The sequence below is a fragment of the Theropithecus gelada genome, chromosome 8 (assembly GCF_003255815.1).
Source record: "Theropithecus gelada isolate Dixy chromosome 8, Tgel_1.0, whole genome shotgun sequence".
In the NCBI taxonomy this organism is placed as follows: domain Eukaryota; kingdom Metazoa; phylum Chordata; class Mammalia; order Primates; family Cercopithecidae; genus Theropithecus; species Theropithecus gelada.
The window spans coordinates 142,966,015-142,993,010 of record NC_037676.1 but is presented as its reverse complement, the minus strand read 5'-3'; the positions used below and the strand labels follow the sequence as shown (position 1 = coordinate 142,993,010).

The following is a 26,996-nucleotide window of genomic DNA, read 5'->3' as shown; positions in this document are numbered from 1 at the left end:
TGATACCTCACTGAGTGTGTCTCAGTGCCACCTCCCCCTTCCCACTCCCAACTCTTCATCCGCCTCACCTGACTTCCCTGCTGCTCCTCAGCATGTGCTCACACTGACCTCTGCAGAGCCAAGGCCTGTGTGTCTGCTGCACTGGCCTCCCCTGATGTGTGCATGGTCCTTTCCCTCTCCTCCTGAAGTCTTTGCAGATGACTTCCTCCGTAATCACCATATTTAAAATGATAGCCCCACCTGAAAATACTCCTTCTTCTGCTGGTTTTTCACTAGCACTTACATGTTGACATCCCATATAATTTACTTATTTTATCTTCCTTCTCCCTTACTAAAACGTAAGTTTAGGTGTCTGTTTTGTTCACTGCTCTGGCTCCAGCACCTACATGGTATGCCTAGTTTATGGCAGGTATTCAATAATTAAAGGGATTATCTTGAATACAATAAAAGTCCTAATCCTTTTTGTTTTTGTTTTTATGATGTGTGGTAATATTCTTGGTATTACTCAAAAAGAGTTGTACTTTTTTAGAAAATTCACTTTTTCAGTTAGTATAAAGAATATTCAGTCCAGTTTAGAAATGAACAGTAGGAAAATAAGAAGAGCCAACACTTGTGGAGTGATTACTCTGTTCTAGGTGCCCAGAGAATCCCATGGAATCCTTTCCCAACCTCCTTACTGGAGGTAGCTTCCGTTATGACCCCATTCTACAAATGAGAGAGCCAAGGAACAGAAGTTGAGCAATGTATCCAAGGTCAGAATGAGTAATTGAGCCAGTGTTTGAATCCAAACTGTCTGGCTCCAGAGCTAGTGTTCCATGTATCTTTTATTTTTCTGTAACTTTACCCTTGAGAATGGTTGTAAGAATAGTAATGTGATGTCTCTTATGTTCTTTCCTCCAGTTCACTATGTTTATGTTTGGCTCACTTGCTTTATCACTCTATAGGTTTTTTTGTTGTTGTTAGTTTTTTTCCTTGAATCATGTGAAAGCAAGTTACAGACATGGTGCCCCTTATAAACATTTCAGTGTGTGTTTAAGACCAAAGATGTCATCTTATATGATCAGAGTATAATTATCAAAATCAGGAAATTTAATACTGAAGAAATGCTCTTATCCACAGTCCAAATTATTTCATCCCAATAATGTCCCGTATTGCTATTGCTTCCTGATCTTTCCCTTTCCCAGCCTCTAGTCCAAAATCCCATCCCGCATCAAACAGTGCATCCAGTTGTCAGGCCCATTTTGGCGAGACAGGGTCTCCCTCTGTTGCCAGGCTGGAGTTCAGAGGCTCTGCTTCTGTGGTCCAGGCTCTACCTCCTAGCTCCAGCAATCCTGCCAACTCAGCCTCCTCAATAGCTGGGGCCACAGGTGCGCGACACCACACCTGGCTAATTTTTGAATTTTTTTGTAGAGACAGGGTCTTGCTATGTTACACAGGCTGGCAGGCCCATCTTCTTAACTGAGAGACCAGTTTATACTTTACTCTAGGGCCATCATATACAAACTCCAGAAATTTAGAGTGTGTAAAGGTAGCTTTTCAAATCAAGCAGTAAGATGAAATTGTCAGTAAATGTTAATGGGATCGGCCAGGCGCAGTGGCTCATGCCTGTAATCACAATACTTTGGGAGGCCAAGGTGGGCAGATCACCTGAGGTCAGGAGTTTGAATCCAGCCTGGCCAACATGGTGAAACTCCAACTCTACTAAAAAAAAAAAAAAAAAAAAAAAAATTAGCTGGGCGTGGTGGCAGGTGCCTGTAATCCCAGCTACTCGGGAGGCTGAGGCAGGAGAATCCCTTGAACCCGGAGGCAGAGGTTGCAGTGAGCTGAGATTGCGCCATTCCACTCCAGCTTGGGGGACAAGAGCGAGACTTCTTCTCAAAAACAAACAAACAAACAAAAAATGTTAATAGGATCAAAGCATGCCGTTTGAAAAATATTACTGAAGTGTACATTTCTGTTCTCATTTCTGTTCCTAATGTGTTGACAATGTCAATAAGATTGTTACCATCTTGGTGGGCAAACAGTCCTGACCCTTGTTCTTGGGTCCATACTTCTGATCTTTCTTTATGATACCCTGTGAGTATGCAGTTAAATGTTGATGTTACCTGTGTCTGTCATATGTTAATGACTGCTGCATCTTAAAGGGCTACATCCCTGCGTCCCTGGCTTTGACTTCACTTTCACACTTGTGCACTATTGCTATTACCATACTGCAATTGCTGCTTGTTTTCTCATTTTGCTATATGCTTCTGGAGAGCTGAGATGTGTCTTATTGATCCAGCTTTTTGACTCTAAAATGAGCTTTGAGTACGTGAATGAGTGAGCACATGAATCAATATTGCTAGTAGAGGTTTTGCAATTTATGTTTTCAAAGATCCTCATCACCGGTTTTTATGTTAAGGTAATTTATGTAAAGTATATAACTCAAGAGCTGTGAGTGTCTTTGATAATAATTTGGGGAAAGTTGATCGTAAAACTGTTTCACAAATGAAGAACTGCTATTTTTCTGCTATTTTTTTTCTTTATGGTTGAATGTGTTCACAAGAGTCTTGAATTATTTATTGATCTTTGTTTTTTCCTTTAAATGTTGTCATTTGGAAAAATACCTGAATGTTCAATTGGCTGGCTCTACAGGGCTGGGAGAGTCTTAAGGCTTGTTTCTGTAGCAAGTGCTAATCTACAGGAAATTAAATTTTAAAATATTAGTATGTTTTTTAAAACTCAAGTCAATCATAGTAGGAAATAAGGCATGCCAATGGTCAAAATAAAAGCATTGCAATTTTGTATCTGTTTTTATAGATAAGCCTTTAAATGTAACAAAAGTTGTCTTTTGTATTGAAATAATTTGTTTCTATTTTTCTCTTTCCCCTCTTGCCTCTTTATAAAGGAGTCAGTCACTGCCAACATAAAGTTAAGAAAGCTAGGCGCTTTCTCCCTTTGGTCTTCTGTTCCCATGATCCTCCTTCTACGGGTACTGCACTCATATTTGCACAGGCTCTCCTATTAACCAGAGCACTCCAGAGAAACTAACTCTAACTTGATGCTTATAGATTATCCTGAACAGATCGTAGCTTTATCGAATATTAGTGTATGTGCTGTTCATTGTTCAGAAGCAATAACGGGGTTGGGGTGGGGGCAAGGTTTTATGTCTGACCATCTTTGGGTTACTCTCGTAAAGAGAAGATTTTTTGTTTGCCTGTTTGCTGGTTTTTAAATGCATGACAGGGCAAGAAGTTGTTTCTCAGTTTCATTTGTGCTGTTTGAGTGTTTTCCCACAGAGGTCAGCAGGATCACACTTTTTGCATTATGGATTTCCTAATATAGCATGCAACTGAATGAAGGAGAATGGTCATAGTGACTCCCTAGTTGTCTGCTTTTCATGCTTTGGGGACAGATACTTAGGGCTGCTGCATAGTAGAGACAGCTATACCATTTGGAGCATTTTCTAGAAAAGCAAAGATTGTTTACAATAATTGAAACAGTAATTTCTCCAAACTATTCAAAACAAAATTTCTTCCGTGCAAACTTAAATGGTAACCTTTGTTGTCAGCAGAGCTTCAAGTACCGCACTCCCCACAGTTTATAGTAGTGGGCTTGGCCTGTGTCTACCTTGTAATATTTAAATCCCACTGGCTCATTGGAATGGGCTTGCTAAGGGGTTATTCCCTTCTTATAACTAAACATACAGATTAATAACTAGCTTATTTGCATTTTTATCTGAGGGGACACAAGTTCCCTTTGAGGAAGGTAGAAACCATTTTTAAAATTTAATTGTAAGAGGCAGTCAAATTAACTTTGCTTAGTGTGGCAGAATCCAGTTTACACTCTAATACTTTAGCTGTGTAACTTCATGTAATACATTGACAGCTTTAAACTTGGCATTATGCCCTCAGATTCAAGTAAACATACTACCACTACAATCCTCCTTTATCTTTTGAATTAAACCCTGGGGGGTAATTTTTTTTATTTTTCTTACACTTTGGTTTACTTGTCATTTTAATAGTGTTTTCCCCTCTCTTCCCTCTTCTCCTTCCTATGTCTCCCTCCCTCTGTTCCCTACTTCCCTTTCTTTGCATGCCACCTGGATCTGCAGATGAAATTAGTGGGGACGGTAATATTTATTTTCACATTTGTGTTATTGCGATGATAATTATTTATGGAAATAAATATAGTTTAGTATTTAATGAAAGGCAAAATGTGCTTTTGATCGAACAGAACCAAGTACAAAATGGTATGCAAAAATGATATTTTAAAAATTGCTTAGGGCTTTGGCATGGAAAGGATAACTATCAATTTCTTAATCACATTTTAGTGTTAAATTTGAGTTGTATGTATTCCTAGTAAATTTTCTAGATTTCATTATTAAAACTTTTCTGAGAGTTCTTAAAAAATGTCAAAAGCAAAATTAGTAACACTTGAAAGCCATAAATGGTAGAGGTCCATACACTCTGTTTCACAAGTATAGTATCTACATGATAATTCTTAGTTTGGGAATGAGATAGTAGAAAGGAAAGAATGAAAAATGATTTTAAAGACTCACAGAAACTAACAGAATTAGGGAAATAACAGCAATAATGATAACTGGTTTTTCAAACAGTTGATAGCACTTAAGGTAGAAATTTAAAAGTTTAAAATCACATACTATGTCTTACGTTTCCCATCTACTTGATATACTGCTTGCATGAAACTAAACTCCTTTATACTAAAAGAGTAAGATTTTATAAAGTAAAATTAAGAAGGAATTGTGGCCGGGTGTGGTGGCTCATGCCTGTAATCCCAGCACTTTGGGAGGCCCAGGTGGGCAGATCACCTGAGGTCAGGAGTTCGAGACCAGCCTGACCAACGTGGTGAAACCCCGTCTCTGCTACAAACACAAAAAATTAGCCGGGTGTGGTGGGACGTGCCTGTAGTCCCAGCTACTCAGGAGACTGAGGCAGGAGAATGGCGTGAACCCAGGAGGTGGAGCTTGCAGTGAGCCAAGATCGTGCCACTGCACCCCAGCCTGGGTGACAGAGCAAGACTCTGTCTCAAAAAAAAAAAAAAAAGAAAAAGAAAGAAAAGAAGGAATTATGTTTTTTTCCTCCTGATTAAATGAAAGAATGCTTTTACTGATGATTTCACCTATGTTCATTTTTGTAATAGGATAGAGATATTGATAACTTGAGTATAACGAGCTAAGCAATTTCAGTAAAAGGTCTTAAAAGTGCATGTTCTTTACAGGATTTGAAGTCAGAGATTTGAACTTCATTTTTAGACTGATTCTGTGATAGTAAATTAGCAGCTGCAATTCATCAAGAGCTTTCTGCACATGACACTTTACTGACTTGATTTCTCATTCTCACAGCAGTCATTCAGAATATCACTGGGTATTGTCCTCACTGTTTTGCAGGTGAGGAAAGTGATAATCAAAGGATTAAGAGGGACTCTAAGGCTGCTAGAGGCAAGTGGTCAGGTCTTAGGCTGCAGCCTTGCCCTTTTTCCACTGCCCCATCCAGTCAGCAACTGACTAGCTAAGGGATTACGAGCAAATTGCTTTATCTCTTGGGTCTTCATCTGGGAAAGGTCTCAAGTGGTTGTTGTGAGGATTACTCTGTAAGCATCAAATTCTAGATAAATGTCTGCAAACATTTTCGTGTATTTTCCCCACCTATGAATTTCTTAATACTATGAATTAGCCAGGGCAAGTGTATTTAACCCATTTTACAGGTGAATAAGCTGAGCTGTAAGGCTAGTCACTTATTCTTGGTCAGTAAGGCCCATGGACCAAATGTGGCCCATGTTTTTGTATGCTACAGTTTTTTGCCTGTGAAATAGGGATGGTGATCATAGTACAACCTCAAAGAATTTTGCTGAGGATTAAATGACAATATATGTAATTATTTACAACAGAATCTAGTATATGGTAAGCTCCCAATAATATGATTAGTGGTCAATGTCATTATTAAATATAGAATGCAGACCTAGCTTCATTTGTGCCCAGGCCTTTGAACCTGTTTCCTTTTTTCTTCTTATTTTCCTTATTTTTTGAATTAAACCTTGGGGGGTAATTTTTCTACTTTCCTTAAACTATGTTACACTAACATGTGGAGGGCCCAGAAGTTTCAGGCTGGACTCCAATTTTTTAGGGCCCTTGAGTATGTAAAAATACCTATTATACCAATGTAATACTATCTCACAATCCTAAAAGCCAGGAAAGAAAAGCAAAATACAACCACATCAATGTCAAGAATTGTTGGGAAGGCTGGGTGAAGTGCTCCTGCCTGTATTCTCAGCATTCTGGGATTACACTTGAACCCAGGAGTTCGAGACCAGCATGGGCAACATGACAAACCCCATCTCTACAGAACATATAAAAAATTAGCAGGCATGGCGGTGCATGCCTGTAGTCCCAGCTATTTGGGAGGATCACTTGAGCCCAGGAGGTGAAGGCTGCAGTGAGTCAAGATTGCACGACTGTACTCCACCCTAGGTGACAGAGCAAGACCCTGTCTTCAAAAACAACAAAAAAAGAATTCTTAGAAATATACACCAGGTATTACAATTTGAAAACTCATATATAGAAGGTTATAAACTTTTGCAGATCATATACCTGCAACATTGCTGATTTTACTCCATGAATTCTCTATTCACATTACCTCATAGTACACACACCTGCACCCCAAATATAAGTAATTCCCAGACAGCTTTGATACATCCACAAAGATTTTATATCAATTCATACAACTAAAAAAAAAAAAAAAAAAAAAAGACGAAATTTACAGATTTTCTCTTGTGATTGTATGAATTAACTGAAATATATGCAACATGATATTTTCAACAATGTGTGCTCGCCTGATACATATTAGCCTATTTCTTTTTACTCCTTCACAATTATTTTAGAGGTTGGTATCTCTACTGAGGATTTTATAAAATGAGACAGTCCCTGAAGGACTGCTGTCAAACCAAAAAGATTGGCTGAGAGTATCAGCACATGGGAATCCTAGATCCTCAACTGCCAGGTCCTTTTCAGAGAGCCTTCAGAAGCAGCAAAACAAGAAGAGCTACTGTTGCTTGATTATCTGTTATGTGCAGGGCACATCTCCACTTTCTGTTGTGTCTCCTGTAATCCTCATAACAACCCTACAAGGTGGATGATGCTATTTTACCCACGAGGGCACAGCTGTAGTATTGCCAGGTGAAGTGACTTTCCAAAGCGCAAGCATTTTTCCCCAAATGGGCTTGTGTATTTTGTCACATGTTTTGTAGCTCTGCCATTCACTTCTGTGCTGCCTCACACAGATTAAATCCTTTGCCTCAGTTTCCTAGAGGTACAGTGTTCCTTTACTGATTGCTGCACTGCATTCATTCTTTTGGTTTAGCATGTGTTTCTTGAGAGACCTTCTCTGTGCTAGGCACTGCTTTAGCTGCTGAGGACACAGTGTTGAGCAAGATACATGAAGGTTCCACTCTGGTGTCTGTTCCATTCTGGAGAGGTGGGCGTACAGTTCACGGGAAACAAAATTATATCAGTTTGTTTTAGGTAATGAGGAAAATGAGCCAGGGAACATGATTAAGAACAATGAGATGGGGGCAAATTAGTTTGAGGAGAGATCTCTGAATAGGTGGCTAAACGCAGAATTGGCTCTAGGCCAACATAAGCTTTGGTGCATGGTAAAGCCCTCAGTTGGAGGTCACTGCCACTGGTGTTAGCAGCAGCTTTATACCCTTCTTCATTAAGGCATTTTACAACCTGTCACCTGAGAGACTTGGGTTTCTGAACAGGCTTTTAATGAACCTTTTCAGCCATATGAAGCTGTGGTACTTGCGGTGACAAGTGCAAAACATTTGCTTAGTAACGCCATGAGCTACGTGCAGGGTTGTAGAGACTCTTCAGCAGTTTGGGTTACAGGGCAGCCTTGGGAAGGGAAGCAGAGGTGCAGAGTTTGAGTGGCTCTTTCTCCCAAAATCCTGCTGCAGCAGAGCCAACTCATGTGCTTTACTTCTAAAAGCACATGCTTTATATGAAAGGAAGCAGTGAGGGTGCCAGGGCTATTGTGTGGAAAGGCAGCTTTAGTTGCATTCATTTTCTGAGGAGAGCATCACAAAATTGAGCATGTTAAACTGTGGAATCAAAAGAGAAATGATTGTGAATGGCCATTTGTGTGGCTTCTGTTGCCTTAGCTGTTAGAGTAGATTCCTCCCTCGCTTAGTCCTTTTTGTTGCAAGTGTGTTAGCAGCTTCCATCCATCCCCAAATTTTCTTTCACAGGGTCTTTTGATAAGCCATCTTACACAGAAGCAGAGCTATAGGCCTACAGATGCCAATTTACTTGTCTTAGTGTTTGCTGAAAACAGATTAAGAGGGAGAAATACAGAAATAAAAGAATGTATGATTTGGAGTCTATTAAAACTTTTTAAATATGAGTATTCTTATAAATGTAAAAGAATAATATAGATTGTCTGCCTGTCATATAGGACTTAGGAATAGTTTACAAATAATAACTGTCTTAAAGAGAATTGATTTATTGGTGTTATATTCTGCTTCCCCAACTTTTTTTTTGCTGTAATCACTTTTAATGATGATTATATAGTAAGAAGTGAATTCTTCCACTTGTAGATTTGATCTCAGTCATTACCATAGATGTGGAATGATTGATTCCCAGTGACTGTAAACCATATATATTCTCTATTTTCTTTGAATTCTATACCTTTAATATCTGAATGCAGTAATAAGGCAGCACAGAAGAAAGAACTTATAGCTTTTAGTTTCTCTGGTGTTAAACAAGGATGCTAGGTCAAAATATCAAAATAGAGCTCCTTGGAAATGATGCATCACAAAATACTGTCCCTGCTTTACTGACTCACAAGAACGGCCCAGCAGTTAAAATCCTTATACATGGAGCAGCTAAAGATTTTCCTTTTTCCAGAAAAAGAAAAAAGACAAGGCTGAAGTGATTTTTCAGTATAGTTGTTACCCACATGAATGACTGTTTTCTTCAGATGGGTATTTTTAAATTTCCCATTAATATAGTGGTGAACTTTTAAGTTGTTGTATTACCCAAAAAGAGTAGATAGATACCTTGGAACTTCTTGACATTATCTCAGAAAACCTCATTTTAATATGCTGCTTATTCTCCTTTTTTTCTTTTTAGATCTACCCTTTTGACATTAATGCCTAAAATATCTGAGTTTGGAAGTTAGGAAACAAATTCCTGTTGCATTTCTCAACCCTGAGCAAATGGAATGAATTAGCACAGTTAATCTCAAAAATTAGGCTGCCATTTATTTTCTAAAGGTTCCATTCAGATTATGCTGTCAAGTCTAATTGTTAATAAAATCAGATACTGTGTTTTGGAGATACCGGTCTTACTTGGAGAAAGCCCAGTAGACAACTGTAGTTTTAAACATGTATTTGGTGTAGTTGAGGAAGAGCTTTGCGGTTGGTAGCTTGGTTAATTTGAAGCATATACATAGTTGTTTCATGTCTTTCGTTTTTTTACAAGGGCTTTCTGTGTTAGCCCTGTTTGCTCTCTGATAAACAAGTCTGTGTATTATAACGTATTGGACAATGATGTCACTTTTATTTCCATAAATGACTCATGTGTGAGCAAAATTTGAGTAATAGTGTTTTAAGAATATTTCAGCATGGTGGAGGATTTAAGCAGATCACTTTGCCTGTTTTAATTGTATGAAATACCAGGAGGTCAGTTGTTTATCCTCTTTCAACATATTTGTTTCTTTTCCTGCAGAAACAGATGATTATGCTGAGATTATAGATGAAGAAGATACTTACACCATGCCCTCAAGTAAGTAAACTTCTGATTTTGTTCTTGCTCAGACTTGACAGATACCTCCTTGCATTTAAAAGTTACTGATACTTACTCTCTTTTTAGAGCCATTTTTAATACTTCTTGGGTGTTGAACAGAAATATTCTTTTCAACCTTTACCATTCTATATTACTTACATATGCCCACTCAAAGGTCAGAAGCCTAAAACTCAATTGTCTGTAATAATTTTTAGTTACAGGATTTTTGTAATCTTGTTTTCTGACTCTATTGTAATAGAACCTTTATTGATTAGGGTATTTTCTGTCTGTAGAAAATTAGTATTATTGGTTAAGTATATATGTGAATGTGTGTATGTATACACACACAATATATATACACACACATATATGTATAATACACATACATACACACATGTATACCCATACATTTACACACATATATTCAAAGATTTGCAGTTTCCCCCTTGAAATTGTCTGTTCTTTGTTGCCATTGACTAACCAATACAAATAGCTTCTAACCATCGTCAGTCTGTACACCTCAGGGATGGAAAGTGTGGGGAGAGAAACAGAACTCTTAAAGGACCTTCATACAGCTTGGAAATGTCAAGATTCTGCTTCTCTCTGTGATATGCAACTTGTTGATTAAGGAAAGTCTTGAAGCCCCAGGTCTCATGTTGGAGTATGTAGTCTCCAGATCTTGAATTAGATAAGCTCTTGAAATTTTATTTGCATTAAAAAAAATTATTTTTTAATTTTCTTTCTTTCTTTTTTTTTTTTTTTAATGTTCCACACAGTACTGGCTTGAGTTTAAAAAAAAAAAATTAAACCTGCCTTTTAAAGAGTCTTCAGAAGTCTTAGTAGTTAATTCAAAATCTGAATGTCCTGATTTTAGTAGAGCTATATATATTTGTAAAATAAATGTTATAGGTGCCTTATTCTGTTGTATAAATATTCTTGTAAATATTCTTATTTGAATGTTCTGTATACATTGAGGAAGCATTACCAGAATGAAGAGAAACAACCCAGTGTTGCCTTTCAAGTGCGCATTGTGCCCTGTGGACCCATGTCCCCTTTCAAGAGCTTCTTGACTAGAGAGTTATTCGAAAGAGGCCAGAGCTGAAACTTGTGTGTACATTTTGATTGCCAGTATCAGTTTGGAAAATTGTTTAAACTTAGGTTTAACTTTTTGGCATGGTGACTCACATCTGTAATCTCAGCACTTTGGGAGACAGAGGCAGGAGAATTATTTGAGTCTAAGAGTACGTTACCAGCCTGGATAACATAACAAGATACTGTCTCTACCAAAAACAAAATAAATTAGGCGGGCATGATAGCACGTGCTTGTTGTTTCAGCTACTCGGGAGGCTGAGGTGTGAGGATTGCTTGAGCCTGTGAGGTCGAGGCTGCAGTGAGCCCTGATTGCACCACTGCACTTGGCCTGGGCAACAGAGTGAGACCCTGTCTCAGAAAAAAAAAAAAGAAAGAAAAAAAAAAATCAAAGCACTTGTTTACTTTTTTGATTAGCCATATAGTCACTTGTACATTCCTGCAGGTACTCCAGTTTTTATTTTTATATTTATTATTTATACTTGAGCAGTAAATGTCCAACATGGATTTCATCCATACCCCACAAAAATAAGTTACAGGAACTTTAAAGCATTGTTTAACTAACATTGAGTTAACTTGAAGATACTTAGTTTTTACTTGTATTTAGTTCTTTTAAATTCATATTTGTGCTTAAAATATTTTTAAAATTATTATTGAAATATTCTCTTCAAGTTTGTGTTGTTAACCTAATTGCTATTAGTTATTTCTAAGCAAGGTCTTCAATTTTTTTCTCTCTTAATTGCAATACAGAAAGCTATGGAATAGATGAAGGTAACAGGATTCCTTTAAATTAACTGCATTTGCTTGCAATTGCAACCTATGGAGTGATATGGGATGTTTCAGTTTTTGGTTAACTTATTTTTAAACTATTTGTCATTGGTTTACTCATACTGTTAAATCAATGGAACTACTAGCTAAAGTGATTTTAAAGAGGAAAATAACTGTCTAAATTTTGGGTTGAATGTTCTGTATTTATAATTTGATAAACCAGGGAGAACATGTAAAAATATTTGGCTCTTGGTATATTTCATTGGTGATTACACTACTGGAATATATATGCGATAACCTATGGAGATGAGTTTCTTACCTGAAATAAATCAAAATACAAAGTAGCTAAATGGGTTATAATTAAATCTGTTACATTCCTAATGGGCATTTTCTTTCCATGTGCCTCAAAAACCTACTGAATAATCTATTTTGTATAAATTACAATAATAATACATTAATTTGAGGCACATTGTCTCAAAAGTATAAAGTATTTATGATTATAATGTTGATATGTCCTACCTTGATTTTGAGTCATCTAATTTTGAATTAGTTTTGAGAAACTACCTCTTTAAACTCTTTTAGCTCCATGAGTAATATAGAGCTAGGATTATCATGAAGTGGAAAACTCTTAAACTTTCAAAACATAAAGTTTACTTATGACATAATTTTATGTTGCTTCCATATTTACAAACTGTAGTTATTTGTAAAATAATTGCTTTAAATAACTGTGCTTTTATAGCCTTCATATATTAATACCTAAACTAATAGTTCTTAATAATTAAGCATATAATTTAATAGTTGGAGCAATTATTTAGAAAACTATCAAATAGATATAAAATAAATCAGAAATTTAAAAACTCCTAGGAACTACATGAAAAATATCTACCTTTAGTAGAACTCATTGTTTCAGTAGTTTCTAATACCATAACTAATTACGTGAATTCCTGTGAAAATATCGTTTAAGAGAATTCCACTCTGTTTAAAGCATTTTCATAGATTGATGTGCCACAGATGAAACTCTTACTATGGATGATCAAGAAATATGTCAAGTGTTAGTTCTACGTTTGGAATATTTTACTTAAGTATTAATATGTGAATTATGTTTTACAGCCAGGGATTATGAGATTCAAAGAGAAAGAATAGAACTTGGACGATGTATTGGAGAAGGCCAATTTGGAGATGTACATCAAGGCATTTATATGAGTCCAGTAAGTCTTTTAAGACTACCAAACAACTAGATTAATTTTGACTATTTAAGTTTAAATTGCTTTTGTTTGTCTTTATGAGTCCTTAGTTCTTCTAGGTATTAATATTTACAGGTGTCTTTTATAAAGCTCTTCATGAATGTCAACTTATACTTGGCATAGTCAAAAACCAAAAAGTGGCAACAATAGCTCCTACAAGGCTGGGCCTTTTATTCATTTTACTCTTTCAGCCTTTGTCATCGGTAATAGTTTTTATAGGTGACTGTTCTTTGGATGGAATTAGCAAATCAGACGAGAGTCAGAAACAGTCAGTATACCTAGTTTACCCACATTTTTGAGAAAGGAACGTTGATTTGCCCCAGTTTACCCTCCAAAAGAGATCAATAAATTTTAAAAACGATTGCTTTAGGCTGGGCGCGGTGGTTCACGCCTGTAATCCCAGCACTTTGGGAGGCTGAGGCGGGCAGATCACGAGGTCAGGAGATCGAGACCATCCTGGCGAACACAGTGAAATCCAGTCTCCACTGAAAATAGAAAAAAAATAGCCGGGAGCAGTGGCGGGCGCCTGTAGTCCCAGCTTCTAGGGAGGCTGAGGCAGGAGAATGGCATTAACCCGGGAGGTGGCGGAGCTTGCAGTGAGTGGAGATGGCGCCACTGCACTCCAGCCTGGGTGACGGAGCGAGACTCCGTCCCAAAAAAAAAAGATTGCTTTAATAATAGCTTGATGGAGGTATCATTTGCTTACTATGAAGTTCACTCTTTTAAAGTGTACAATTCAGTGCTTTTCAGTGTATTCACAGAGTTGTGCAGCTATCCCCACAGTCAATTGGAACATTTTCTTCACCTCAGAAACTTTATACCCATTAGTAGTTAATTCCCATTCCGCCCTTCCCCAGCCTCTGGCAGCCACTCATTCACTTTCTGTCTCTATAGATTTGTATATTCTGGACATTTTGTATAAATGAAACTATGGATTTTTTATTATTGGCTTCTTTCACTTAGCATAATGTTTTTAAGGTTCATCCGTGTTGCAGTATTTGTCAGTACTTCATTCCTTTTTATTGCCAAATAATACTCTTTTGTATAGATATATACCACCTTTTGTTTATCCATTCATCAGTTGATGAATATTTTGGTTGTTTCTACTTTTTGTCTATTGAAATGTTTCTGTGAACATTCATATATGAGTTTTTCCGTGGAAATATATATATAATATATGTAATATAGTATATATATTATATATAAATATATATATAATATATGTAATATATAATATATGTAATATATAATATATATAATATATGTAATATATATTATATATAATATATGTAATATATATTATATATAATATATGTAATATATATTATATGTATTATCTATATAATATATATATATTTTTTTTTTGGTGAGACGGAGTCTTGCTCTGTCGCCAGGCTGAATGAAGTGGTGTGTTCTCGGCTCACTGCAACCTCTGCCTTCTGGGTTCAAATGATTCTCCTGCCTCAGCCTCCTGAGCAGCTGGGACTACAGGCATGCACCACCACGCCCAGCTAATTTTTGTATTTTTAGTAGAGATGGTGTTTCACCATGTTGGCCAGGATGGTCTCGATCTCTTGGCCCCATGATCCGCCTGCCTCGGCCTCCCAAAGTGCTGGGATTACAGGTGTGAGCCATTGTGCCTGGCCCTGGATATATGTTTTTAGTTCTCTTTTGTATATGCCTGTCAGTGGAATTGCTTCATCATATGGTAACTATTGTTTAACTCTGTGTGTGTGTGTGTATGTGTGTGTGTGTGAGAGAGATAGACAGAGAGACAGACAGACAGGATCTTGCTCTGTCAGTCAGGCTGAAGTGCAGTGATGCAATCATGGCTCACCGTGGTCTCAAGTTTCTGGACTCAAGTTATCCTCCCTTGTAACTAGGACTACAGGCAAGCGCCACCACACGTAGCTAATTTAATTTTTTTTTGTAGAGACAGCGTCTCTCTACATTTCCCAAGCTAGTCTCCAACTTCTGGATTGCAGGCATGAGCCACTGAGCCAGCCAACTTTTTCTTCCTTCCTTTCTTTTTTTTTTTTTTTTTTTAGGACAGGGTCTTACTCTGTCACCAAGGGAGTACAGTGGTACAATCATGGCTTTCTGCAGCCTCAACCTCCCAGACTCAAGTGGTCCTCCCACCTACCAAGTAGCTGGGACTACAAGTGTGTGCCATCATTCCCAGCTAATTATTTTTTTTTTTTTAAGAGACAGGGTCCCATGATGTTGCCCAGGCTGGAATGTTTAACTTTTCGATGAACTGCCAAAATGATTTCCAACACAGCTGTACCATTTTATATTACTAGCAGCAGTGTATAAGAGTGCAAATCTCCACGTCTTCACCAACATTTGTTATTGCATGTCTTTTTAAATTAGATTGGTGATTTTTTAAATAACATTTTAGACTAATAGTACAGTCATGTGCCATGTGTAATGATGGGGATACTTTCTGACAAATGCATCTTTAGGCGATTTCATGATTGTGCAAACATTACATTGTATACTTATGCAAACTTAGATGGTCTAGCCTGCTACACGTCTAGGCTATATAATATAGCCTGTTGCTCCTAGGCTACAAACTTGTACGGCATGTTACTGTGCTGAATACTGTGGGCAGTTGTAGCATGTGGTATTCGTATATCTAAATATAGAAAATACTGTAAAAATACGGTATAAAGTATAAAATAATGGTACACTCATATAGGGCACTTACCATGATTGGAGCTTGCAGGACTAGGAGTTACTCTGGGTGAGTTGGTGAGTGAATGTGAAGGCCTAGATTATTACTGTACACTACTATAGGCTATAAACACTACACTTTGGCTACATTAAATTTATCTTAAAAACTCTTATTAAATTAACCTTAGCTTATTGTAACCTTTTTACATCATGAACCTTTTAAGCTTTTTTCTATTTAAATTTTTTAAACTTTTTTCTTAACTAAGATACAAACACATACAGTAGGCTAGGCCTACACAGAGCCGAGATCATCCCCATCACTGTCTTCAGCCTCCACACCTTGTCCCACCAGAAGATCCTCAGCGGCAATAATGTGCATGGAGATGTCATCTCCTAGGGTAGCAATACCTCCTTCTGGATACCTGCAAAAGGCCCTGCTTGAGGCTGTTTTACAGTTAACTACTTCTTGTTTTGTTTTGTTTTATAAGTAGAAGGGGCTGGTGTGGTGGCTCATGACTGTAATCTCAGCACTTTGAAGACTGAGGCAGGAAGATGACTCGAACCCGGGAGTTCAAGACCAGCCTGGGCAACTTAGTAAGACCCTGTCTCAAACAAAAATTTGAAAATTAACCTGGCCTTGTGGCGCACACCTGTAGTCTCAGCGACTTGGGAGGCTGAGGGAAGATCACTTGAGTCCAGGAGGTCAAGGCTGCAGTAAGTCTTGTTCACACCACTGCACTCCAGCCTGGACAAGAGAGTGAGACTCTGCCTCTAAAAAATAAATAAGTAGGAGTACACTCTAAGATAACAATTAAAAGTGTAGTATATTAGAGAAAAAGAAAAAGTATAGTAAATACACAAACCTGTAACGTAGTCATTTATTATCATCATGTATTAATCACTATACATAATTTATGTACTATTGTATGACTGGCGGTACAGTAAGTTTGTTTACACCAGCATCACTATGATCCCATAAGAAATTTGATTTCTATGATGTCACTAGGCAGTAGGAATTTTTCAGCTTCTTTATACTCTTATGAGACCACTGTGGTATATGTGGTCCATCCTTGACCAAAATGTTACTTTGTGGCACATGACAGACATGCTTGCTCAAGAAACTGTCTTTGAACTAGAATAGTAGCAGGTGAACAGAGATGGCTCTAATAAAGTTACAATAACAGGGAAAATTAACTCTTATTTTATACCCCTGCTTGGAAACTACAAATGGCCATTTTTTTCCTCAGTGACTCCATGTTTACCCATTTTTAAGTGTCCTTTACATGTGTACTTGTGATGCTCTGAGCATTACTTTTATAACCCAAAAGTTATAAAAGGTTTTTATCAGAAGTAACAGATAATTGCCACCAATAAACTAACCAAATTAGTTCAGTGTTTTAAAGTTCAGTTTTGAAAGCCTTTACTCTTGTTCTTATATCAAATTGTATGATTTATTATATATTTTAGCTGTTTTTACTCCTTCTTCAATTTTTTTAAACTATGGGGTATTATCTATATTCCACATTCTCTTAACTCTGCACTTAGAGGCAAAGTGGAGTAGAAGGAGCAATGGATCCAAATTTAGTGGGAAAAACAACAACAAACAAATTTAGATCTAGCTCTGCCTCAGTTTGAGAAGGGGGGAGATAAGGTGACTGCATTACTGGAATTTAACTAAATTATCTCTGAGCTTCCTATAATCTCTACAATTCCTGATAGGTAAGCATTCTAAAGTTCCCAGAGTACCATGACTTACACACAGCTGATAGCAGGATAAGTGGACTGTATTTCATTCACTTTTAAAATACGTAATCCATTTTAGTTGTGAAAATACAAGATGATTTTTTAAAATAGCCATAATCTAAATTTATTTATTTATTTATTTGAGACAGAGTCTCGCTCTATCACCCAGGCTGGAGTGCAGTGACGCGATCACGGCTCACTGCAAGCTCTGCCTCCCAGGTTCATGCCATTCTCCTGCCTCAGCCTCCTGAGTAGCTGGGACTACCGGTGCCCACCACCACGCCCAGCTAATTTTTTGTATTTTTAGTAGAGACGAGGTTTCAACAGGTTAGCCAGGATGGTCTCGATCTCCTGACCTTGTGATCCACCCAAAGTGCTGCGATTACAGGCGTGAGCTACCACGCCCAGCCTTGTTTTGTTTTGTTTTGTTTTGTTTTGAGACAGAGTTTCGCTCTTGTTGCCCAGGCTGGAGTGCAGTGGTGCAATTTCAGCTCACTGCAACCTCTGCCTCCCGAGTTCAAGCGATTCTCCTGCCTCATCCTCCCAAGTAGCTGGGATTACAGGCATACACCACCACACTGGGCTATTTTTGTATTTTTAGTAGAGATGGGGTTTCTCCATGTTCTTCAGGCTGGTCTTGAACTCCCGACCTCAGGTGACCCACCGCGCTCGGCCGATAATCTAATGTTTACTGAATGTTTGTTGAATGAGTTCCAGTCCCTGAGGATTCACATTTTGTTAAATATCTTTTTCTTTTTCTTTCTTTTTTTTTTTTTTTTTTTTTTTTTTTTGAGACGGAGCCTTGCGCTGTTGCCCAGACTGGAGTGCAGTGGTGTGATCTCTGATCACTACAACCTCCGCCTCCCAGGTTCAAGTGATTCTCCTGCCTCAGCCTCCCGAGTAGCTGGTATTACAGGCACACACCATCACACCCAGCTAGTTTTTGTATTTTTAGTAGAGATGGGGTTTCACCATGTTGCTAGGCTGGTCTCGAACTCCTGACTTCAAGTGACCCACCTGCCTCAGCCTCCCAGTGTGCTGGGATTACAGATGTGAGCCACCATGCCCGGCCTGTTAAATACCTTTCTTGTGTATATTGTATATGTTTGTTTTGTTTTTAATGTGGGAGTCTAATTTTATAGTGCAAAGCAGTCTGTTCATTTCTGTAAGTTTCTATTTTAAATCCTTTTTCTAGAACATACTCTTTAGTATTCTATAAAATCAAATAATATTTTATCAAGCATTCTTGATAACTGTTCAAAATGTAACTTGGCATAAATTTCATGGGCAAGGACCTACCATTGGGTACTTTAAGATTCAGTTAATTATTTCAGCAATTTTGTAACCATTGTCTGCTCTGTGACAGCTACTGTTTGTAGATGGTGCAGGGGGGATATAACTTAATTCTACCCGAGGCACAAGTTGACAGGCAAAAAAGACATACACTAAATCCCAAGAGGGTCTGAGAAAAACAATGCATGGACAAGGGGAGGTCAAGATGCTGTTCCACATGGGATGATCAGAAAGACATTCTGACAAGATGTGTTAGCAGAGCTTTGCAGTAAGACAGGGAGTGGAGCATGAGCATTCTCATGGGGAAGCCTGTTCTAGGCAGAAGGAACAGCCAGTGCCAAGGCCATGAGGCAGGGCAGGACAGGACACCACCAGGAGGCCCATGTGACGGCAGAGTATAGAGGGATAGGAAACAAGGGGAAGGCAAAAGGAAACCTTTTGGAGGCTAGGAGAGCCACCAGGGGGCATGTGTGGGGCTGTGTGAACCTTGAGGGTAAGAATTTTGACCTTCATTCTGAGAGTCAGTAAACATGAAGTTTATCTGATTGGCACATATTTTTTTCTTTATTAGGCAAGGTTATCAGGCTTGTATTTTCTTTTCTTCAGGCACCTGCTGATCACTTGCACATTCTCTCATTATTATTCCCAGCCTTAAAATTCATTATTAAATCTAATTTTCTCTTAATTCATTCTAGAATAGCTTTTTTCTAGATTTATTTGTTAAGATATTTTAAATGTCTACTAGATGTTATTAATTCAGAGCCTAATCATGGATCTCTTGTCTAGGCATAGTGGTCACAGGGTGCTATTTTCATTGAACAATGAAAAACTTCTCTCTTCCTTAAATATTGCCTATATTTTACAGAATATTTTAAAAATCTATTTCGAGTAATTACAAATTAGTAACTTTTTTAGTTTTTAGAAAAAAGCCTTTGCACATGTTCTGGTCTTACTTACTTTGAACTGACCCGTTCTCCAGCAGTCTGATCTCTGTAACTGGCCCTTCTGACAGTTGAGCATTCCCCATACCTCTGCTGTCCGCTTTAGCGGCTGCTAGCCGCATGTCCTATTCACCAAACTGATGGCTGAGCCTCTTGATCTGCTCGTATGTGGCATTTTGTGTATTTGCCAGCTATGGAATCTTATGCTTAGCATTCATTGGAAACCCTAGGTCTTTAAAGAGCAGTATTTTGTTTACATTTCCTTAGACTGTCTTAATAAAGCACCATATTTACTGAGTATTTGATTAGTTGACAGGATTGATGATGGTTTTATGGTCTTCTGGAAGATTTTGTTGCTCTGATCATCTATAGAATGGGCATTTTCTGTCAGTTATACAGTATACCAACCATACGATTTTCTCGTATACCTGTTACTTGCCGCCAGCCCCATATTTAGCTGGAAAAAGAATTCATGGTCATGGTGCTAAAGAAGTGTACAGTCTAATTAAGGAAGACAAGACTAACTCATTCAAAGCAAAGTGGTTATATTTTAGCACAGATATGGTTACTGATTCTAAGGTTGTAAACTCAAACATTTAGTAGATAGATATTCTGAGCTCTTGTTCACATTCTGTGTGAGCCAACTACTCTGTCCTCCAAGGGCCATGTCACCATTACCACCTGAACCCCTTCCTTGAGGCATCTGGCACATGGGCATGCCTCCTCCGGAGGTGAAGAAAGGGACTGCAGTCCCTGAGCCGATGAGGCAGTTCTCTTACCATTCAAATTTCTCTTGTTTGAAAATGTTTTATTTCCTGGAAACATATAGTATACAACTAGTGTGAAGTCTAAAATAAATAAAGGTACTTAAGGTATTTTGAAAATATGCGACAGCTAATTTGTTAAACAAAACACAATTTAAGGTATTTTTAAAATATGACACATGTAACTTATTAATGAACATCTGCATTTAAAAGAAAGATATTAATAACATTAATTCTACAATTCTTTTTTTTTTTTTTTTTTTTGAGACGGAGTCTCGCTCTGTCGCCCAGGCTGGAGTGCAGTGGCCGGATCTCAGCTCACTGCAAGCTCCGCCTCCTGGGTTCACGCCATTCTCCTGCCTCAGCCTCCTGAGTAGCTGGGACTACAGGCGCCCGCCACCGCGCCCGGCTAGTTTTTTTTGTATTTTTTAGTAGAGACGGGGTTTCACCGTGTTAGCCAGGATGGTCTCGATCTCCTGACCTCGTGATCCACCCGTCTCGGCCCCCCAAAGTGCTGGGATTACAGGCTTGAGCCACCGCGCCCGGCAATTCTACAATTCTTTACTGAGCATATAATATGCATCAGCTATACTAATGGGGATTTTTTGACACAGAGGACAGGCAAGTTACCTGCTGTCTTGAAACTTACATTTTAGTGATGGAGAATAGACAGTAGTTACGTAAATGACAATATTATCTCTGTGTTATGTATAATTATAATATATAAAATGATGTTAAAGACAGTAATAAATGTACATAATGACTTTTTGGCTTTCAGAGCAACACATTTTCTTGGTTTGTCTCCTACCTTCCTGGTCATCCCTTCTCAGTCTCCTTTGACATTTTCCGCTCTTCTCCCTGACCTCTTCATGTTGAAGAGCTTCAAAGCACAGTTCTTGGACCTCTCTCATCCCTCTTGGTGATTTCGTCCAGTCAGATGAGCTAGGCTACTTCTGGATTTCTATGTCCAGTTCAGATTTCTCTCTTGAACGCCAGTCGCAGTATCCTACTGGTCACTTCACCTGTGTGACTTGGCTGTCTTACTGACATCTCAAGCTTATTACATCCCAAGCCGAGCTTCTGATCTTCCCCTTCCATCTTGTCAGTTTTTCTGGTCAAAAACCTGAAGTTGACTCTCTCACACCTGCATCATGAACCACCTTTGCCCTAGCTTCAGAGTATAGCCAGAATCTCAGCCCTTCTCTCCACCTCCACTGCTACCATGTTTGTCCAAGCCACCATCACCTGTCACCTGGGGTACTCTGGTAGCCACCCATAGAACTCCCTGTATCTCTAAACTTGCCTCTCTGCAGCCATTTCTCAGTACCACAGCAGAATGGTCCTTCAAAATTTTGGGTCAGGCCATGGTACTCCAATGTCCAAACCCTACCTTGGCTCTCCATTTCACTTGAGTAAAAGCCACATCTTTCTACTGGCCTTGAAGACCCTGTGTGGTCTGGCCCCTTTGTTCCTCTCTGACTCTGTTATCTTCACCCTCCTACCTTCCACCCTCTGTGCCAGCCTCACTGGCTTGCTCATGTCCCTTAAGCACACTATGCACTATTCCCTGCTGTTCCTTAGCCAGCTCCCTCTCCTCCCTCCTTCAGTTTTTTGCTCTTGTCTCATCTGCTCAGTGAGGTGCACCTTATACAGCAGCCTCCATCCCTGTCTCCATATCCTGATCTGCTCTCTCCCTTTTCTGTAACGCAGTTGCCTTCTAACATACTATGTAATTAATTCCTTATTTATTCTCTGTGTTCCTCACTGGAGTGTAAGCTTGACAGGTACAGGGACTGCTGCCTCTGCTGTTCACCAGTGTATCCCAAGCACTTATAATAGTACCAGCCACATGGTGTATCTTCAATGCATGTTTGTAGATGAATGAATAAATGAATTGCTGTAATGTTTCACATGCATGACCGTTTTTCTCAGGGGATTTTATACTGTTTTTAAGTATTCCTCTCATTCTTGAGATTTTGCCTTTCTGATTCTGTCTGGTCCATAACCCACATAGTTGCAAAACAGACAGCTTTTCATGAATCGATTAATATAGCAAACCTTTTTGCATGTGTGTGTGATTCTATAATTTCCCTAACACAGGAGAATCCAGCTTTGGCGGTTGCAATTAAAACATGTAAAAACTGTACTTCGGACAGCGTGAGAGAGAAATTTCTTCAAGAAGCCTGTAAGTTTCTAGAAATTTCTGTGGAACTCCATTTGATTTTCTATCTGTGAAATCCAAACTGTATCTAAAGAAATAAGAAAAATGATGTTTTGACTTTTAGGAGACAACTATGTTTATTATTTTGCCTTGCAAATTAATGTCTAAATTTGTATAAGCACCTATCTACAGATTTTTCCAGGTAAACCATCATGTTTTATGTATAAAGGTAGATTGATGTACATTTCCTTTATACTTTGGTACTTATGCCATTACACATCTTTGCACTGGAATTGGTGCAGATATATAAGCGATCCTAATCTTGATGCTGCCCAGACTCTGGGAATGTAGAGGTGAGCATGACACACGCAGTCCCTGCCCTGATGGAGCTCATAGACTAGTGAAGGAATAGGGCTGTATGACCATTCCCCTTGTCCTGCTACAAAATCAGAACAAATCACCCAGGCCAGGTGCGGTGGCTCACGCCTGTAATCCCAGCACTTAGGGAGGCCAAGGCAGGAAGATCATCTGAGGTCAGAAGTTCGAGACCAGCCTGGCCAACATGGTGAAACGGTCTTTACTAAAATTACAAAAAGTTAGCCGTGTGTGGTGGCATGCAGCTGTAGTCCAGCTACTCAGGAGACTGAGGCAGGAGAATAGCTTGAACCCCAGAGAGGGAGGTTGCAGTGAGGCGAGATAGCAACACTGCACTCCAGCTTGGGCAATAGAGCAAACTCTGCCTCAAAAAAAAAAAAAAAAAGAAGGAAAGAAAGGAAAAGAACAAATCTCCCAAAAAGAGGCCAGGTGCGGTGGCTCACGCCTGTAATCCCAGTACTTTGGGAGGCCGAGGTGAGAGGATTACTCAAGCCCAGGAGTTTGAGACCAGCCTGGGCAACATGGTGAAACCCCGTCTCTATGAAAAAATTTAAAAATTAAAAAAATTAGCTGGGCAAGTTGGCACATGCCTGTAGTCCCAGCTGCTTAGGAAGCTGAGATGGGAAGATCACTTGAGCCTGGGAGGCCCGTGTCGCAGTGAGCTAAGATCGCGCCATTGCACTCCAGCCTAAGTGACTGAATGAGACCCTGTCTCCAAAAAACAAAACAAGAGAAAACTTCATACAAGAAGAGACCTCAGCAAAGGACTCTTCTGATGGCTTCCCAGGTAACTTTAGCTAGAAACAGTTATCTTTTTTTTTTGAGGCAGAGTCTCTCTCGGGTCTCGCTGTGTCACCTTCTGGACTCAAGGGATCCTCTCATCTCAGGGCTGCAGATACCTGGCACTACAGATGCACGCCACCATATCCAGCTAATTTTTTTTTTTTTTTTTGGAGAGATGGGTTTTTGCTGTTTCCCAGGATGTTCTAAAGTTCTAGGCTCTGCCTGCATCAGCCTCCCAGGGAGCTGGGATTACAGGCATGAGCCACTGTGCCCAGCCCTTAAAAATAATTTTCTCCACCTCCATTCCTCCGACTCTTGGTTTGTGCCTCCTCTGAAGAAGCTAGCTTGAGTGAGCTCTGCATGAATAGGTCTTCTTTCCCAAATGTAAGCTCTTCAAGAGCAAGGATCTTATACACATCAAGCTCTTCCTTACCTGCCCTCAAGCGATGATTTTCCTCTTCCTCCTTTCCTATGGTTTGCCTCTTGTCATGCTTCAGGCCCCAGCTTAAACATTACCTCCAATAGAGAACCTTTTTCTGACCACCATATTTAAAGTCTTCCCTTAGTATTTTTTGTCACACAAGACTACGATATTTTTCTTCCTAATGATTCCTAATTAAAGCTACATTGTTTACAAATGATTATTGTCTGTCTCTTCCTCTCGTCCTCTAAGGCCTTAAGCTCCCTGGGGGTAAAGACCATGTTTGTTTTGCTCACCACTCCATACTCAGTGCCCTGTACAGTGCTTGACACCTAGAGAACACCTGGTAGATGTTTGTCATTCTGGTGTCCTTCATTATGTGTGCATCAAATGAATGCCTTCTGCTTTCCGTTGTAAATATTTACCACATAACAGTCCAATAAATTATAATTCATAGAGTAAGCCATGTGGTGACTACATTAATTAAGTCTCAGTACATCCTTAATCCTATTCCTAAATCTTTGACTTAAGATACAAGAGAAGGCCTGGCCAGTGACTTCTGTCTTGACTAGTTCATTTCTACATAGCACCTAGGCCAAGAAAACAGACCACATCAGTCATCATCACCCAACACCATGTCTGCCTTACCTTTGCTGGTATTCTTGTGCATTTTATATTTTCAAAAATGCAAATTTTAAAAATTGGTTATCTCTTCCTAAAATTCTGAACAATTACTGTGTTGTGATTTTGTAGGACCTTGGAATTGTCATTACAAAAATCAGTTACATCGTTTTATAGGAGTAATCAAGTCGGGCTAATGTTTTTGTCTTCGAGAGGGTTACTCAGCAGTTATTTCAGGGAAATATGATAGATGCACTGCATCTAAACTTCTGTAGGGCTTTACCAGGCTATGTATAAGAGAGAAAATATGGCCTCGATCAGGAATAGTTAAGCTTTTTCTTTAAAGGGCCATGTAGTACATATTTTAGGTTCTGCAGATCATGCAGCCTCTGTCCCAAGTATTCAGCTCTGTCATTGTACATCCATAGACAGGACAGAAAAGAATGAACAAGAATATGTTCCAGTAAAACTTTATTTACAAAAGCAGATGGCAGCCCCTGGGCCTTAGCTTTCTGCCCCAGATTGGTATATAATAAGGTAAACTATTCTATGTGTTGATTTTTAGTTCAGTTTGGATAGAGTTTCCTAGTGGCCACAAGACTCTTAGCCTTGTGCTGGTTTGTATTTCTAATAATTACTTCTGAGGAAATATGAAAGGCTTGATAATTATATGTGAGAATAATGTAAAACCAAATGTTAAATAGTTACTTATATTAAATTGAAAGTAGAGTTGTAGTAAATATGCTGGGTGCCTGAATATTTATCCAGAAATATCACGGTATAAGCAATGAACTGAATGTGTCAAGGTGAGATTTAATTATATGTTTTGGATTATATGCTGGGTGTTTACATTATATGGGTTTTTGTTGGTGGTGTTTGTTGAAAAAAACTGCCAGGTCCTGTTCTTGGAATATGAGAGAAAACTTGTAAAACACATAAGTGAGCTAGATAGAACACCCACTAATATTGTTTTGCCCATTTCAAAGTTTTGTACAATTTTTCCTCACAATGATCAATACCAGCTGCTCTGTAACATGTTGGCAATATTACATGTTGATCATATTTTTAAAATTACTTCTGTTATTCTAATTTCCTTGCTTGGCATCAGAATTATTTTTCCCCATTTTTATAGTCGTGAAATCAGGTGTTTTTGGACCCACTGGACCACGTCACCTTCAAAATCACTTCCAGTTTTGAGATCCTATAGTTCTGTGAATTCTGTCCTGTGTCTTACTAATCCTAGGATACTGTGCAAGTAACCTTAGCCCTGACATTAGAAATTATAAATGCATACACCTTAACATACATGTCCACACACAGATGTGTATGTCTCTATGCAGTGCCCTCTTGGTCATCTTGGCTCAATTAGGCAGTCAAACTCATGTTACTGCCATAGCCCACATTTGGCATCAGACACTCCTGAGAGTACTACATAAACAAAGTATGCCAGAAAGGCAGCAGCTGGCATTTCTCTCATGTGAAAGTCCTCACGGCTGTCCTGGAAACTTTTTTTTTTTTTTTAAGACGGAATCTCAGTCTATCGCCCAGGCTGGATGGAATGCAGTGGCACAATCCCGGCTCACTGCAATATCTACCTCCCAGGCTCAAGTGAGTCTTCTGCCTCAGCCTCCTGAGTAGCTGGGGCTACAGGCGCACACCACCACACCCAGCTAATTTTGTATTTTTAGTAAAAATGGGGTTTCACCGTGTTGGCCAGGCTGGTCTCAAACTCCTGACCTCAGGTGATCCGCCCACCTTGGCCTGACAAAGTGCTGGGATTACAGGCGTGAGCCACCATGCCCAGCGGAAAATCTTTTTTAGGGCCCTGAAAGCAACCATTTAAATTTAAGAGGACAAGACCACAGTGGTGGATGCAGGAACAATTTATGTCCAAGATAGAAATCTTTTGTGAGTGCCCCATGGGTTGTGCTTCCAGGATTTTGCAAGGAACACACCCAGTTACCATAGTCTCCACACTCAGGGCAGCTTCTAGCTACAGCTTTCCACCAGGTATTTTTAGTCCCATTTCACTTCCTCCCCCAGCAATTTACCAGTCAAGAGTGATTTTTACTGTAAAGATGGTTGCTTACTAAATGAATTACACACTCCTACTTATCAGATTTCTAGAGGAAAACCTAGGAATCTAGCCCAAGGTCAGATCTGTCCATAGGAAAAAAGAAATGGTCCTCTTCTTCTTTCTTCTCCTCCTCTTCCTCCTCCTCCTTCCTTCCTCCCCATCATCCTCCTCCCCTTCCTCCTTCTCCCCTTCCTCCTTCTGCCCTTCCTCCTTCTCCCCTTCCTCCTTCTCCCCTTCCTTCTTCTCCCCTTCTTTC

General features: G+C 39.0%; 1 protein-coding gene across 50 annotated transcripts in view; it reads left to right on the top strand.

Moving 5' to 3' along the window:
- The window catches only part of PTK2 (protein tyrosine kinase 2), a 358,952-nt gene that overhangs the window by 234,150 nt on the left and 97,806 nt on the right, over positions 1 to 26,996 (top strand). For 17 of the 50 annotated variants that reach the window (XM_025395167.1, XM_025395164.1, XM_025395156.1 and 14 more), the window contains 5 exons: positions 4,094 to 4,111; positions 9,728 to 9,784; positions 11,624 to 11,644; positions 12,752 to 12,849; positions 22,403 to 22,487. In XM_025395167.1, coding sequence (XP_025250952.1) covers positions 4,094 to 4,111; positions 9,728 to 9,784; positions 11,624 to 11,644; positions 12,752 to 12,849; positions 22,403 to 22,487 — 279 coding nt within the window. Of the gene's footprint in view, positions 1 to 2,887; positions 2,972 to 4,093; positions 4,112 to 9,727; positions 9,785 to 11,623; positions 11,645 to 12,751; positions 12,850 to 22,402; positions 22,666 to 26,996 lie in introns of all 50 variants that reach the window. The other 33 variants (XR_003120911.1, XM_025395124.1, XM_025395157.1 and 30 more) reach the window with 6 other exon arrangements.